Here is a 15,765-nt window from a genome sequence, read left to right on the forward strand (position 1 = left end):
CTAGGACTACAGACAATTGTTAACTTTTAGATTTTTCTTTTTAATTTTTGCTATTTAGATGATTTCTCCTCAGCAGTCTCTCTTTGAGGAGCATTTTGCAGATATTCTCTGCTGCGCTCTCCAAAGTTCAGTGAAGTTTTCTCTTCTGTTCCTCAAGTGATTTGTGACCCTCGCCTTCCCTCAGGTGTTGTTTCTCTGAACCCAGAGACTTTTGGCATCTTCACCAAACCGATTTGTGGTACAGATTTCGAGTGATGGAGGCAGTGATGTTTCTCCCTGGAGAGCAGCGCTCGTGTTTGTGTCTGTGTTTCAGGGCATGGTCCACTGCAGTTTTTGTGTTCGTGCTCGTTGCTTGCAGTTTTAACCACTGTTCATTTTTGGAACTAATTTCTAATATACTTAATGGAAGCTTTCCATTTTTCTGATATTAATCACAGCTGTGACACGTGTATCACTTTTTGAGCCAATGTTTGATTATTAAGTCCACTGTTTTGCTGATTTCAGTTGCTTTTTCCAGCTAAAGGGTAAAATTCCTTTTTGTCACATATAAGCCCACGTTCTGTAAAATAAGGGATTTTAGGGGGGAATAACTATTTCTTAATAAATCATTTTCTCGTGGAAATCCTGCATGAACATCGCAGGGTTGGTCTGGGTGGCGTTGACCACTTCTGCACATACCTCAACCTCCTTGAACTGGGACAGAGTTTTACAGGTGAGGTTATTGAATGTTGTGCTTAGGCCATGTGCAGATTATTTGCTTGATATGATTACAAATGAAAAAACGAAAGATTCCTCCTTGTTAAATCCCTTATCTATGCTGAATTTGGCAACAGTAAAATAAAAATGGCGTAGCATACAGATATTTTTGAATACTGTAATGTTGTTTGCTGGGGAAAAATAAAAGCAGATGACAATAATGATTTAATTTTCTGCTTGTTTAACAGCAAGACCGCTGGTACAAACCCTGCCTTTAAGGACTACTGTTAATAATGGAACTGTGTTACCAAAGAAACCAAGTGGCTCTTTACCTTCCCCATCAGGAACCAGAAAGGAGACAGTGTCACCAGCAGCAAAAAGGTACGCATGGATCACACACTTTGGAATGGCAACATTGAAACCATAACGTAGCTCCTCTTTTTAGCTTTTCTGACTTGCAAAGCAATGGTCTGAATATTTAGCTCGGAAAGAAACGGAGAGATGGATTTCATTCTAAGAGGCTTGAAACTTATTTGGTTTAATGGTTTGAACTAATTTGGTTTAATTCATGGTAATAAGGTTATTACCATGAATACTGAAAGAACACACAGTGCTCGGGCTCCTGGTTTGTGTTATTTTCTTGTCTGGCATACAGAGAATAAAGCGTTGCATTGTGCTGTTGCACAACGTGACATGAAAAGTAGTGCAAGAATTCTTTTAGAGGCAGAAAATACAGAGTCTGTAGAGAAATAATACCAAAAAATACATAAAAGAAATAAAGTATGTAGTCTGTGCTATCATGGCAAACCACTGTGTTACCCTTGGTGGTTTGCTCTCACTGAAAATTATCATAGAAACTGCGTGTGCAGTGGTAGAAGCATCTCAGGGAGGAGGAGGAAATTTCTGCGCCTGGCACATACTTATGCAAATGAAAACATCCATCTTTAGCTATCTTACCATTAGCATCTATTTAAGGCCTTTTAAAAATTACTGCTCTATCTCAATTTGCTTTGTGTGTGTGTTGTTGTTAAGTGGGCTTCATGTTTTATACATTTAGGTTATGAGGAGCGCTGTGGGTCGCGTGCAGCAAGTTCAGGTTACAAGTGCTGCTCTGCTGTACGGATTGCCTGTAAAAGATGTGGGGTTTGGGGTTTTTTATACGTTTCTTTTGTTGTGTGTCATCCTCAGCCTTTTGTAGGGATGATGCTGTCAGCTCTGAGGAGGGCGAGTTGAGGAGATGAGAGCTCGGACCTGCTCAGATCTGAGGTCGCGTTTGTAAAGAGAATTTTTTCTTTAAGGGGAGATGGTGACGAAGGATTTGCCTCTCACTGTGTGGAAGGGGACTGATTTTTCCAGGCAACTTCAGATTTTGTCATTGTAGAGAGTTCCTACAAATTATTTTTTCTTAATAATTCTCAGAATTTCATTCTCTCTAATAAAGTTTCAAGCAGTAATTATGAAACACATGGGGAAGCAGCAGCATTGGCAGCCTTCCCTTGGCTACAGCGGTCATTCCTCAGGCTCCATGCTCCATCCCTAAGGTTCAGTATAGGACTTTCTGCCCCAGAGCGGAGTGGATAAATGCAGGTCAGGATCATATTTGGGCTTTATTCTGAGTATCCTTTTCAAAATTCAGGAGGTCCATGAGGTATTGCCTGTAGATGTTATCCTAGCTCAGGATCCCTATAGATAAGAGACCCTACAGCTCTTCTACCTCGCCCATCTGCACCCAGAGTGGGAAAGTACTTAGGGAGCATTTTTAGACTCTCTTAATTCCTGTTCCCATCAAATTCTCTAAAATTATGTCTTGATTGTATTTAATATGCAAATTATATTTGTTATTAAATTATATTAAAGTATATTTCTATGCCTTGCCTGTAAATATACTTCAACATGAGGAGTGTGGAACGGGGAGGACTTCACCAGTGAGTTACTGTACAAAACATTTGGTAAATTACTCTCTGCTTTTAGTAGCTTTTGATAATGAATCTTAAAATAGCTGCTGAGATTTCATGTTTTTATAGAAAGTTATGCTCCAGATAGTCAATATTTAAGGATGATGTATTAAGTGCTCCAGGTAGCTTACTTGCAAATAGTCAAGTAGATGAATTCATTATGAACTCATTAATATGAATTTATTCATACCTTATATTTATAATGGGCCCTTTTACATTCAGGAACTGTGTATGTGCATGCATAAAACAGGAATGGAAATACAGCAGCAAGATCGAATAGCTTCCTCTTTTTTTAAGGGGTAGGACTTGTTTATTTGTGTTAAGAAGCTTCACTCACTGTTGAACAGTTTACACACACGGTGTGTAATTTTTAATAATTTAATTAGTTCTGATTTTTGTCATGCTTTTATAGTGCTCTTTTCATATAAACTGATTCTAAAACTGCTATTACTTTCTAGCAATAATACTTTTACTTTCTAGCATTAGTATTCTTTTGTCCAGTGTATGGTAATTTGGCATAGCAGCTCTAAACAGAACTAAGTGTTAATTTCAGCTTGGATACTTTTAATACTTTTCCTATACAACACAGGTGCAGAACTGAAAAATCGGAATCTTTTTTCAAAATATGAAAAAACTAACATTTGAAAAGTTTTTTTAAAAAAAGATTTACTTTTTCTGAGCCTTCTCTTAAAGGAGGTGTTTTCCTGAGCACAGTGAGGAAAAGGTGGGTAACTAATAACTAACTTCAGATTCCTGCGTTCTGCTGCTGTCACAGTTTAGGTTAGGAAGCGTATGATACCGATTGAAATCACATCAGTCTGTCCCTTGGAACCGTGTGTCATGCATATTTATATAAATACATGCAAATAATCTCTGTGGGGACCAAGCGTGCATCCATACACGCCAGTGCTTAGAAATGGATGTATGTATTGATTTGTCTGCAGACACGAGCTCGTTTCCTACAGCAGCTGGGTCTCAAGGCGTTGGTTAACTCGTTTGAACCCACAGGTTGCTGTGCTGCTTACCCGCCTTGCTGCATTGCCAAGGAGATGCGGTTCAGAGTTCCCCACGTTTTCTGATTTCACATTTAATATTTGAAATGGAAATGACTTCTGGCAGGAATAGAAAAGTGGAGGTAATAAAAAAGGCTCCAGGCTGCACGGGTAGAACCAGCAGGCTTTTATTTCAGTTCTGCTGCATTTTCTCTCCCTGACCTTATGCAAATCATTTAACCTCAATGCATATTGGTTTTCCATATGTAAGATGTGCATCTCTGGCTATCAGGAGGTTATTGTAGGACCTAATGTGATAATTAGATCCAGATCCTGCAAAGCATCGAGTAACCTCGACTGACTCTGCCTTCAATTAGAACTGAGGGCACCGAACCTCCTTCAGTGCTCAGATCTCGTACAGCCAACACCCAATTATCCACGTTGAGAAAGGAATGGAGCAAAAGCACAACTGGAAAATCAATTGGGTTATAAAAGTATATGGTGATAACGTGATGGAGATAAAGCTTGGTGATAGTGGGACCAAAAATTCTGGTCCAGCACCAAGAGGTGCCGGTGATGGGGCACGATGTGAACAGTTAATGTGGAGCTGAAGTGATTTTACGATGCCCTGGCTCAGATAATCAAGAATAATCAAGAATTGCCTGCCTTTGTAAAGTGCTTCACAGTCGTCTTTGCAAAAAGCCTTTGCTCAGAGGGTTTGATTTTAAGTTCACTATATTTACTCCTTTAACGATGTCGAAGTGTAGAAGCTATTTCAAGCACCAGCTTTTTGAACACTTCATTTTTTTGTTCTGAACTTTGTACGTAGAATAATTTAAATTTTCATTCAGAATAAGATGAGTCTCGTGTATCTTGAGCAGAACTTTCCCTTCCCCCTGCACTTTCTCTTTTCAGATGCGATGTGGCTCGAAGCTCCCTGCTTAACACTAAATTTGCCTTTGGACTTCGGCCAGTGCACAGTAGTCATGTTTTGTGTCCCTTATTAAAATCGAAGGGTTTGTGACTCATCTGGGAGAGCTTTGTTTCCAAGAGTTGAGGAGGAAAAAGAGAAGAAATACGCTAAATAAGGGGTGGTGAATGCAGGCAGTACCTTTCGCAGTGGGGATGCTGGTGCGGGCTGGAGGCTTTGCCTTTCAGGAGCAGACGATCCGTCACTCTTCCTCCCCCCGCAGATCCTACAGCATCACAATGCCGCGAAACTCCGACAATGGAGATCAAAAGGAAGAAGCTGGAACAAAGAAAACATAAAGAGCTTTGTTTGCAGGGAGAAGAAAATACTTTAATATGATAAATTCCTGCTCTTCTCAACTCGAAACACATGGCCCCTAGGAAATGGTGCAGCCGCCTGGAATTGATGGTGTGTGTTGTGTTCGGGGGCAGCGGTGGTTTGTAACTGGCACACACACAAACTCCACATCGACCCTTCAATTAAGCCTTCTATTTAACACTTGACTCGCAAGGAAAATGCTTTAAAATAAACCGAATAGAAATTAAAACGAAATCCCTCTCCGTTGAACTTGGCGCAGCAAAACTATTAAGGCACTTCACGGTATCTCTGACAATTAACGTTATTAGCGCGTTTTGCTCAAAGGCATCGCGAAATTAAAGTCGTATGTTATTCCTGAATTTATTCTAATTGATTTAAATGAGGGTCAGAAAGAGTGCTAGACAGGTTTCAAAATATTATGAATGTCATCAGTTACTGTCTAAGAACCTTGCGCACTGTTTTTTTAATTTATTTTATTCAACAGCTTTTATTCCTCCCACCCAATGTGGATAATTACGTATATATTTCTTTAATTTTGGCCAGATTTGTTTTACCACAATTCAGCAATGCAACCATCTGAAACACTCATGCTATGCAGTGGTCTCTGTATGTACACATGGGGATTGATTGTCTTGTCTTTCTTGTTGCTTTTTTAATAGTCTTTGTCTCCTAGCTGGATCGTCTGTCTTGTTTCTTCAGAGAGCCTTTTTGATTTTCTCTCTTTATTTTATTGGGTCGCTTTAGAAATGGTCAGAGCATTGCTGAGATTTTGTCATTCAAAGATACATTGGTGTCCTTGGATGGATGGTTTGCAGTGATCAGACACTGGTGGAGTCAAGGAGCGCTGTGTTGTTTACTCTTGCACGTGACTTCAAGCATGCAGTTGATGTCTCTTGATGTAACTTGGGTTGAAATGTCTTGTTTCTGCGTTTGACTGTTGCATTCACTGTTTGTTCTGCTTTGTTCACGCACCTCTCACTCTGGATTAAGCAGGTCTGTGAATCTTCTCAATGCATGCAAACTGAAAAAGCCTGCTCTAAGGTGAGGGATCCTCCATGGCTTTGTGGTCTTGAAGCTCTGTGCTTTTTCCTTTCCTTTTTTGTTCCACACGTAGAAAGTGTCTGTTTCTGTAGAACTCTACTTACTATTCCCATTTTTAACATTTTCAGTGTTTAATATTAATAAATGCATTGCAAAACCTGACTAATAATAATTTCAGTTCTGATATCTGCATTATTTCGTGCTAACACTTTTATTGTAGTGGCGTTAGACCACGTTGCTGTCTTAAATGAGTTTAAAATGGTGTTATCTTTTTAAATAATTGAAAATACTCCACTAATGTGGAAGCCAAATTCTGAAATCCAGTTACACTCCTACAAACCTGTAAGTTAAATGAGTGTTTTCTGTCATTTAAGATTCCTCCTCAGGTGACAGTTTCCCTACTGTAGCCGTGGCTATAACCACTGGTGTTAAACTACCAAATGTGTCTATGCCTAAACTGAGTGAATATAATGGAGTTGTAATCCTCTTTTCCAACCACCTGCTAATACTTCTCACTGGGTTTGTTTTTGGTGGTTGTTCAAAGTTGAAAATAAAATTTGTCAGCAGATAGCATGGCTAATTGGTTGAAGCAGTAATGGACGTAAGCCAAAAGCTTTTAAAAGAACTTTGTTCCTGTGTTAGAAGTGGGGTTTTTTTTACTGATAGGAGACTTCATTATTCAGAACAAAGATAGCGTTCAACTCAAGCTTCAGTCCCACCCCTTCATTTTTTATCCACCGGTTCATCTCTTGAACGTTGATAGCTGTGAAATAAAACCTCAAGCGATGTTAAAATTAGGTTAAAATTGCTTCTGTAACTTAACATTTGTTCTAACATCAGTGTAATTTGGTGATTTCCTTAATTTAATTTTGGTGTAGGCTGATATTGCCTTTTCCTTAATCAGGAAAAGCTGCCAAAATAAAGGTTTGATCCTCAAAGTGACACAGAGAAGGTGTTTTTCAAGTCCTGTTTCTAAAGCGGTGGAAGGACGTATGCTAATAAAGATATTTGATGTGGAGTAAACATTTTCCATATCAAGGCTTTATTTTTTAGCTGGAGTGATATTAAACTGGGTGACGTTATGAGATGCAGGGAGAACAGTTACATGTTAACAGTGCATTATTTAACTTACTAGAGGAGGTTTTTTCATGGATTTGACGTTGAGATGACTTGGATAATGCTAGGCCAGTGCAGGAGACGCTTATGTCTGAAACAAAGACAGAATTAAGTTTTCTACTGCCTTTTCCCTTCTGTGAATGTATTTTGTTCTGTGCCCCTGTGTAACTCTGCATTGTGCTTGCTCTCCTACATCGCTTTGTCTACAGAAACAGGATTTTTTAAAAATTTCAGCTTAATTGTTTGAATCCTGCTTGTTTTTTAATACAAAAACACAGCACTGAGCATCTGCTTTACCATTGCATGTCCCAGAAAGTTTTTTCTCAAGCTACCTGAGATGCATCTTCACATGCATCTGCTCTGCAGTTCCCCTGGCTGGGGGCTTCCTGCCTTTCGGAGGAGCAGCTACGTTGCAGAAAGTCTCTGGTTTAGTTGTTCCCATCGCTTCTGTAGCTGAGGTGTTAAAACGTTCCCCTCCTTGCTGGTAAAAAGATTCCAGAGAGCAGGAATACATATTTATATAGATAGATATCTATCTCTCTGTATCTGTATCTCTGTATCTGTATCTCTCTCTTCTCTATATATATATGTATCTCTCTCTCTATATATATGTATCTCTCTCTATATATATGTATCTCTCTCTCTCTCTATATATGTATCTCTCTATATATATGTATCTCTCTATATATATGTATCTCTCTCTATGTATCTCTCTCTCTATATATATATCTCTTTCTATCTCTCTCTCTATATATATCTCTCTCTCTCTGTGTATATATATACTCTCTCTGTATCTATCTGTATCTCTCTATCTATAGCTGTCTCTATCTATAGCTGTATCTCTCTATCTCTATCTATAGCTGTATCTGTATCTCTCACAGTTGATAAGCTGAATATCTTTTGACCAGCCAGAAAGGTCTTTCTCATTTCCCTTAGTCATGAAGAGCCAACTCCTCTTTTTCTTACCCCACAAACCAAGTGAGACAGAGCCTGAGGAGCTGCCTGAGCAGGGTAGGGGCAGTTGTTAGGGGCTGATGGAGAGGTTTGGGTTATTCCTCAAGGATGCTGGGCTTTGTGGTAAGCAGAGAGTCCCTGGGGTTGTCAAGAGGGAGCTGGCTGGGATGATAAAAGCGGTGAGTGTATCACAGAGTCATTGAGGTTGGAAGACACCTGTAAGACTATAAAATCCAACCGTCACCCCAACCCCATCATGGCCACTAAACCATGGCCCAAGTGCCACATCCACACCATTTTTGTACCCCTCCAGGGATGGGGACTCCACCACTGCCCTGGGCAGCCCCTTCCAATGCTAGACCACTCTTTCAGTGAAGAAATTTTTCCCAATATCCAACCTAACCCTGTCCTGGCACAACTTGAGGCCATTTCCTTTTGTCCCATCACTTGTCCCTGGAGAGCAGAGACCGACCTCCCCCTCGCTACCCGATCCTTTCAGGAGCTGCAGAGAGCGATAAAGTCTCCCCTCAGTCTCCTTTTCTCCAGACTAAACAACCACAGCTCCCTCAGCCACTCCCCATAAACTGGGATGAGACTGGGCCTTCGAGGAGCAAGAACAGAAAGAGTTGAAGTTTTCACAGAGGAGGGAGCTTGTGGTTGGGATTTGGGTAGAGGGGTGTGCGCTTGAAAGCGATCGTTGGTGTCCATAGCTTCTGGGGTGAGAGCACCACTGCCCGTGACCATTTAGTCATGGGGATGTTATGGGTAAAGGAGATGTTTCCATTGTGCTCCTTGGAGGTCAGAAACCAGAACAGGACTGGGATGAGGGACATGAGTCCCTGACACCGAGTCTTGTCATTCAGCCCCTGCCGTGGGGGCGATTCCTCAGTCTGGGTATTGCTGCCTGTGCCTCTCTGCTGCAAAGGGAAGAGCATCGCCCAGCTCAGGACCTGCCCCTTTAGCTGTTTCATCTCCTGCTAGGAAGCACTGCTTTAAGGAAAGTGCTTTTGACTAACGAATAGCCACAATAATTTATCTCCTATTAGGTGTAAACTCTGAGTGGGCTCCTCTTAACATACTAAGTAATACTGCTTGTGTTTTGGCTCACGTTATCCCATCAGGCTGAGCTGGATGGCTATGACGTGCCATAAAGTCGTACAAGAGCTCCCTGGTAGGAAGGATGGTGAAAGAGTGAGGGTGAGGCAAGCTTTGAGCCTTTCAGAAACCCCTTGTCAGGAGATTTTGGGAATCTATTCAGACTTGTAAGTAGGAAGCATACATTTTTGACAACCTAATGGAGAAATACAGGCAGGCTCCCTATTAATTGCACTTTATGGTGCATTCAAAGTAACTTTGAAGTACAGAATAATTAAGACTCAAAGTTAGCTTGCTGGTGCTCAAATTCTGACCTACTTTTGGCTGGAAGTGTCAGGTAATGTGCTTTCTTTTTGAGTTTTTCAATTTTTAAGAGAATTCAAAAGTCCAGAAGTGTGGAGTGGTAGTCAGAGATTTGAAGTGTGACCTGGAAAATAGATATTGCAGCTTACTCTGTGGTATTGGTTTAGCTCATCTTCTCTTTTATGACTAAGACAAAAGCAGTGTTTGTCCCTTTTGCACCAGGTACTTGGCAAAACTCGTATCTAGGCTCTTTAACAAATGAAGTTACGATTAAAAACTAAGTTGAAGTTATTTTTAGGGTAGCATACTATTGATTTATTGCTTTCACAAGTGCCGCTGTACAACTTGCTCCTTTTTTTCTTAGCACCGTTAAGAGAACCAGTTCAGCTGAGCGCGTGTCCCCGGGCGGGCGGAGGGAGAGCTATGGAGATTCCAAAGGGAGTCGCAACCGCACAGGATCCACCAGCAGCTCCTCCAGTGGTAAAAAGAACAGTGAAAGGTAACGTTAGCTCAGTATCCATCTCCTTTCTCTGCCTACTGCTCTGATAGTGAAGTTCGTTTCCTTAGTGAAATCAGTTTCTCTAATTTAGCAAATATTGAGAGCTTTTTATTTTAAATCTCCAACAGTTGGACAAAAATTCCTGAGCTTCAGACTCAGGAAGGTCTTGAACAAGTCGCTGATTCACTGCTGCTCGTGGTGAAGGCCCTGTATTGCTCACCTGGTTCTTTCCCGTATTTCCGAGACAGATTTTTAGTCTTGGCCGTTTCACTTCACCTCTTCCAGCTTCCCACCACTGAGTAGTGGTGGTGATGGTGCTGTTTCACAGATGGTGTGACCGCAGAAACATGATCACATAGTAACTTAATTTATCTGCTCTATGGGCATCGGTGCCGTCGTAGGAGTTGCTGAGTTGCTCATAAGCTGATGTTATGGCTCAAAAAATGCCTTTATTGCATCCCTTCAACATCTTTGCTTGTTGTAAGGAGTGACTGAGGTTGCTGTGTACTAATGGACAGTGTAAATATGGGTGATGAAGTCAGTAATAGTTTGTTTCCTGGCTTATGTTTTCAGCTATGAAGCAAGACAGCAAATGTGCAAAGTTTGTGAAACTTGTAAGAATTTTAGCAAATTATGGGAATAGTGAAAAAATTCAGAATACCACCAGAGAAAAGGTTATAAAATAGTAACCATGGAGGAAATAATTAAATAGCGATTAACTCTTTAAGCAATCCCTAAATCAATACTATTTCTGAGAGGAAAATCAGTCTTTCCTTGGATTACTTAGGAGCCATGTCTCTTCATGGGCAGGCTTGGACAAAATTGTTGCTGATCATCCCAGGCCCTTGTAGCACAGCCAATACAAACCTTGATCCACCCGATAGAATTTCGCTGAAGCAGAAAACCAAACACCAGCCCTCGCAGGGCCAAGCGAGCCTGAAAGCTTCAAAAGGCAAAACTAAGCGAAAAATTAACAACCAGTGGAGGGACTGCTGAGGAGATAAAAGCTTGCTCGTAGTTTAAGCTGGGAGAAATTAAATTTCTATAATTAGATTGGAAGACTTTTCTTTCTGGGATGTGAGCTGAAAGTACAACTATCACTGCTGAAATGCCATTACTTTTTTATTAAAAAACTACAGTTAATTGGAAAAGGTTTTAAACATGCGATGATCTTGCAGTGTCCTTTCCATGTTTTATCAAAACATTGCTCCTTGAAGACCATCCTTACCACAGAAGATGTGTGACTTTACCCTGCAGAAGAGGCTGGCTCAGGACTTGTCTCGTGAGCTGGGCCACTGTGTGAAATGTAAAGCAAGAGTCATGGGACTAGGAGAAAAATGAGCATCATTCTGCCCTCCTGAATGTTTTGTTTTTGTCAAAAAATTTTGAGGTCCCTAAAAGGTCCCTAAACTCTGCATTTGCAGTGGAAGATAAACCCGTCAAATTCTAAGTACAGTGTTTAAATCTGTTTTTTTAAGATATCCCTGAGTTCCTGCAGGTAGCAGGAACTATCTGAAATCAGCTTTATGTTAAAGCCACTAAAGAAATAAGGTGAGATTACTATTTAGCTCGTTATCCATTTAATTTAAGGGGAGATGTGACTTCTAGCAGCTACACAGAGGTACTGTACACTTGAAAAGTGGATTCCAAAATAGCTGAGAAAGAAAAACATGACAACATAATTACTGGTTACCTGCAAGATTGCTGTACTTCTGCTCTGAAGTTGATCACGCTACTTGAGATGCATTTTGAATTTTTTATAATATTCTAATAGCAACCCAACAGCTGTGTTATTCTGCAGTTGTTAGGGCACAAAAGGTTGAGCAGCAGCATTGATCAGAAATCACTTTGGACCTGGGGAGGAACACAAGTGCTGCAGTGCTTAAATGATGTGCAAGCATCCCAAAGAACTAATTGAGAGTGCTCACTGGATTGCCTGAGCTGGGGCTTGTGGTGTTGGTGCCACCACGAGAGCACTCGTTGTATAGAGAGTTTTGCCTCATTTCTGTCACATGCAGCCTGAGGGTGTCCACAGCCCCCACCTCCTTGAAGAGCATCCTTACCACAGAAGATGTGTGACCTTACCCTGCAGAAGAGGCTGGCTCAGGACTTGTCTCATGAGCTGGGCCACTGTGTGAAATGTAAAGCAAGAGTCATGGGACTAGGAGAAAACTGAGCATCATTCTGCCCTCCTGAAGCTAATCGTATATATGAGAGAGTGAGGAACAGGGCGTTCCTTAACCGTCTACTCACAGCCTTAGTATTTGTATCATCAGTCCTTCCAACTTGAGATACTATGTGATTCTCTCTCTGGTCTGTAGATGAAGCTTAAATGAGAATGCGTGCCAGGAATCTAAAAAAGTAATCATGAAATTGTTTTTCAAAGTCTATAGACTTGTAGGCTGTTACACAAAACCATAATGCTACAGAAATCTATTTTAAGAAGCTTTAAGCACAAGAATTAAGGAGATGACCATAATTTCCCAGGCTACTATGGGGTGTCCCAACTCCCTATGGCTATGAGGTAGGAGTAAACCTTCCTAAGGGTTAGAGAAGTAGGAAGAGACTCATGAAGAAGCAAAAGGGCAGCCAGCTCTGAGCTGTGCGGGGTTAGGGTTTGTATAATTAGAAAGTGCACGTGATTTGCTTTATTACTGCCATGAATCAGCCTTTCCCATTAGCTTGATTAGCTGGAATTAGGCAGCATGGGCTGTTCAGAGCTAGGGACTCTTTTGTCTCGAATATGGCAGTGTTTCTGATGAGTGCTCCATCACATGGAGTTTTTATTTTCTAAAAATATCTTCATTCATGAGATAAAATGTTAACTTTGGTGTTAAAAATTGCAACACATCTATTTATATAGATGAGACTGGCTGTGTATGCCAGCTTGAAGCACCCATTTTGATGCATGATTAATACCAAGGCTGATATTATGAGAAAGTTGCTAAACCAATGGGCAGGATCAGTGGAATTCTTTTTGTTTGGTCCGGTTTAAACATTAAGCAAATGTATTATTCTTAATGTAACTGTCAAATCACGGCAAAAGGAAAAATACTGTGAAATTATTTGCTGTCAGAATAATGGGGCTTTCAACCCGTTCAGGAACACCCTAAGAAGTATACAACAGTAATTGGGTATTTCAAAAGTTTTACTGGATAGAAAGAAAATAGAACTGGGAGGAAAAATAACTGCATTATAGAGCTGTGTGTCCCTTTCATGCTTCATCAGAAACAACACCCTCAACCCTTGTTTCATTTTTTATTCAAGCTCTTTGGAAAAGCAGGATCCAAATGTTGGCTTGCTCCTTAAACCCAGAGAGAGCAAAGCCGTGGAGTGAATGAACACCCACACGTGCACCGATGATAAATATAAAGATACATTCCTAGCTTTTGTTATGATCCTCAGCTGCTTTGGAGTAACAAATCTCACTGCCTGGAAACCAAAACTGATCATGACCTCTTTCTGTGTCCTCCTGTAACTGGACTAACGCTGCCAGGGCTGGGAATCTGGTAGTTGGTAGAGGAAAAATCTCTGGTTTTGAGAATGTGAGGAGAATTGAATGCAAAAACTTTAACACCGGCCATCAAGGAGCCACAGTGCATGCTGGTTTTAATTGTGTTTGCCTGGGGATGTACCTTGTACATACTTGAATTGAAAAAATATTTCTGTTTGTATGTACACACACACAAATATTTAATATATTTTATATTGTATTCGTTTTTAATTTTATATGGATACCTTTATATGTGCAGACTGTATATGAGTGCTTTTTAAAACAGAAATTTCTTCATTATTTTCACAGCAAACCCAAGGAACCAATGTTCAGTGCAGGTAGGAACCTCTCAAATTTTGAAGTAGATAACAACTGTGATAACATAGTAGATTATTCTTTTTTCTGTGGATGCCTAGGAACTGGTGTTGGGAATCTAAACATGACACTTACAGGCTACTGATGACATACTTTTACAAAAGCTGATCAGTTTGCTCCAGTTCTTATTGGCCCAATAGGTTTATTTTACAGTTAGGATTCTTTGTAAGGAGACAAAGACGACAACAGCCGTGTCTCCTTACCCCAGATACGTCTTCCCTTTCAAAGCATTATTAAGGTTTCGTTAATTAAAGCATATGCCAAGTTCAACTGTGATGCTGTCATGTTAATTTAGGCATGAAAGGGGAGCCCTCAACTGCTGTTAAAGAGTGCCACATCTGTCCCAGTGCCTTGTAACACAACTTGTCAAGTTACAAATAAAAAAAGATGTTTTGTTACTACAGTTTTTGAAGTATTTTAATTTGAAAATCACTTTATTTTTTTCCTATTTCCTCCTTACATATTATCCCTGTAAAAAGAATGTGGAGGTGAATTAGTAGGTACAAGTGAAAGCAGAATTTGTCCTTGTCATTAAACAGTTACAAACTTTTGAACCATCTCAGTAAAAATACAGAGCGGAATTGTATACATAGCAGTTATTTTTGTTCTGAGAAAACAAGGATAGCTAAAACAAAAGCTTTCTTTTCATGAAATAAGGGGAAGACCTGTTGATTTATCAGATGTATCATATTATTTCGGTGTACAGTTCTCTAACAGTAATGATACATTAGGCTGAGAAAGTAGAAAACGTTTTGTTTGCTGAGCTGATCGATCAGCATCCAACAAAGCTCTTAAGCCATACTTCAGGGTTCAGTGTCGTTCATTTTGAACTCAATAATGTGTACAACTGAGTAAGCACTTAAGTATTTTGTGGCAGCTCATGTCCCTTTTATGAAAACGGTTTAGAAAAAGAAAACCGATTCACACAGAATGTACTTTCCTTGTGTAACATTGCCCCTTCCTTTGCACCACGTAAGCAAAGGGAATTTGGAGTAATTTTTTCTTCTGACATGTTCCCTGTAGATAAAGCTCAGTAATTAAACAGATGTGACACTACGTTCACCCTGCATGAAATTCCTACCGAAATTAATGATTTTTTTCCTAAGAAAGTGCTACTTGGTATTTTAGACTCACATAACGGAGCTTAAGGAAGTATTTTAATGATGGGACAATTAAATGGAGCTCCTAGCTGGAGGAAAAGGGCTTTTTGGCTGTAATTACCCAACATACGTGTTGTCAAGCCCAAAATCCTCCAGCTGAAGATGACTTTGGGCAGGGAGTGCAGGTGTTTAGTGAGTTTCTTGTATTCAAACACATCTTTATCCAGCCCTTCTGTCTCTGTCTCTGTAATCGCAAGGGAAGCGGCGTGTGACACACTGCAAAGGTAGGCCTCACTTCCCAGACCTCATAGCTCTCGAAGCAAAGCGCTCCCAGTGCCATAAAAACTCGGTGTATCAACACCTATTTTCTGCCTTGCGCCTATTTTGCAACCTTAAAACGTCCCTACTTTTGAACGAAACAAAAATATTATACCATCTATTATGCAGCCTGCTGAATTATAACCCCCCTTGGTGCACTTTAGTGATCACAGCGGGTTATAATTTAGATCCCTGTGAAGTTTTTCGGAAGAATTTGAATTAAAATTACAAAGATGTTGAGAGAGCTATATGGCAACACGTGGATGTTCACTGTGTTTGAAATGGTGTTCTGCACTTCTGCTGAAATTCGTAGTATCTGCCCCTATGTCGGCTGTTTCGCTCTTAGCCTAACATGGTTATAGACGGCTTGGTTTTTCCCTTGCTTTTTCTTGCCGAGTAGACCGTAGATTTTTCTGAATGTTCAATAAACAGACCTAGGCCTCCCAACTAATTGCTCAGTGCTTTTTGCTCAATGTCATAAAGCAGAGTTGAATTTGGTGACCGTACCATATTGTTTTCTACAGCTTTAGTTAAACTGTC

The 15,765-nt window shown here is 40.3% G+C and overlaps 1 protein-coding gene across 1 annotated transcript in view; it reads left to right on the plus strand.

Moving 5' to 3' along the window:
* Window positions 1-15,765, plus strand: part of EML1 (echinoderm microtubule associated protein like 1) — a gene marked incomplete at its 3' end in the record, with an annotated part of 35,836 nt that overhangs the window by 3,613 nt on the left and 16,458 nt on the right. The window contains exons 3-7 of the mRNA XM_010189991.1: window positions 945-1,077; window positions 5,925-5,972; window positions 9,805-9,939; window positions 13,742-13,770; window positions 15,165-15,191. Coding sequence (XP_010188293.1) covers window positions 945-1,077; window positions 5,925-5,972; window positions 9,805-9,939; window positions 13,742-13,770; window positions 15,165-15,191 — 372 coding nt within the window. The remainder of the gene's footprint in view (window positions 1-944; window positions 1,078-5,924; window positions 5,973-9,804; window positions 9,940-13,741; window positions 13,771-15,164; window positions 15,192-15,765) is intronic.

The sequence above is a fragment of the Mesitornis unicolor genome, unplaced genomic scaffold (genome assembly GCF_000695765.1).
Source record: "Mesitornis unicolor isolate BGI_N332 unplaced genomic scaffold, ASM69576v1 scaffold12858, whole genome shotgun sequence".
In the NCBI taxonomy this organism is placed as follows: Eukaryota; Metazoa; Chordata; class Aves; order Mesitornithiformes; family Mesitornithidae; genus Mesitornis; species Mesitornis unicolor.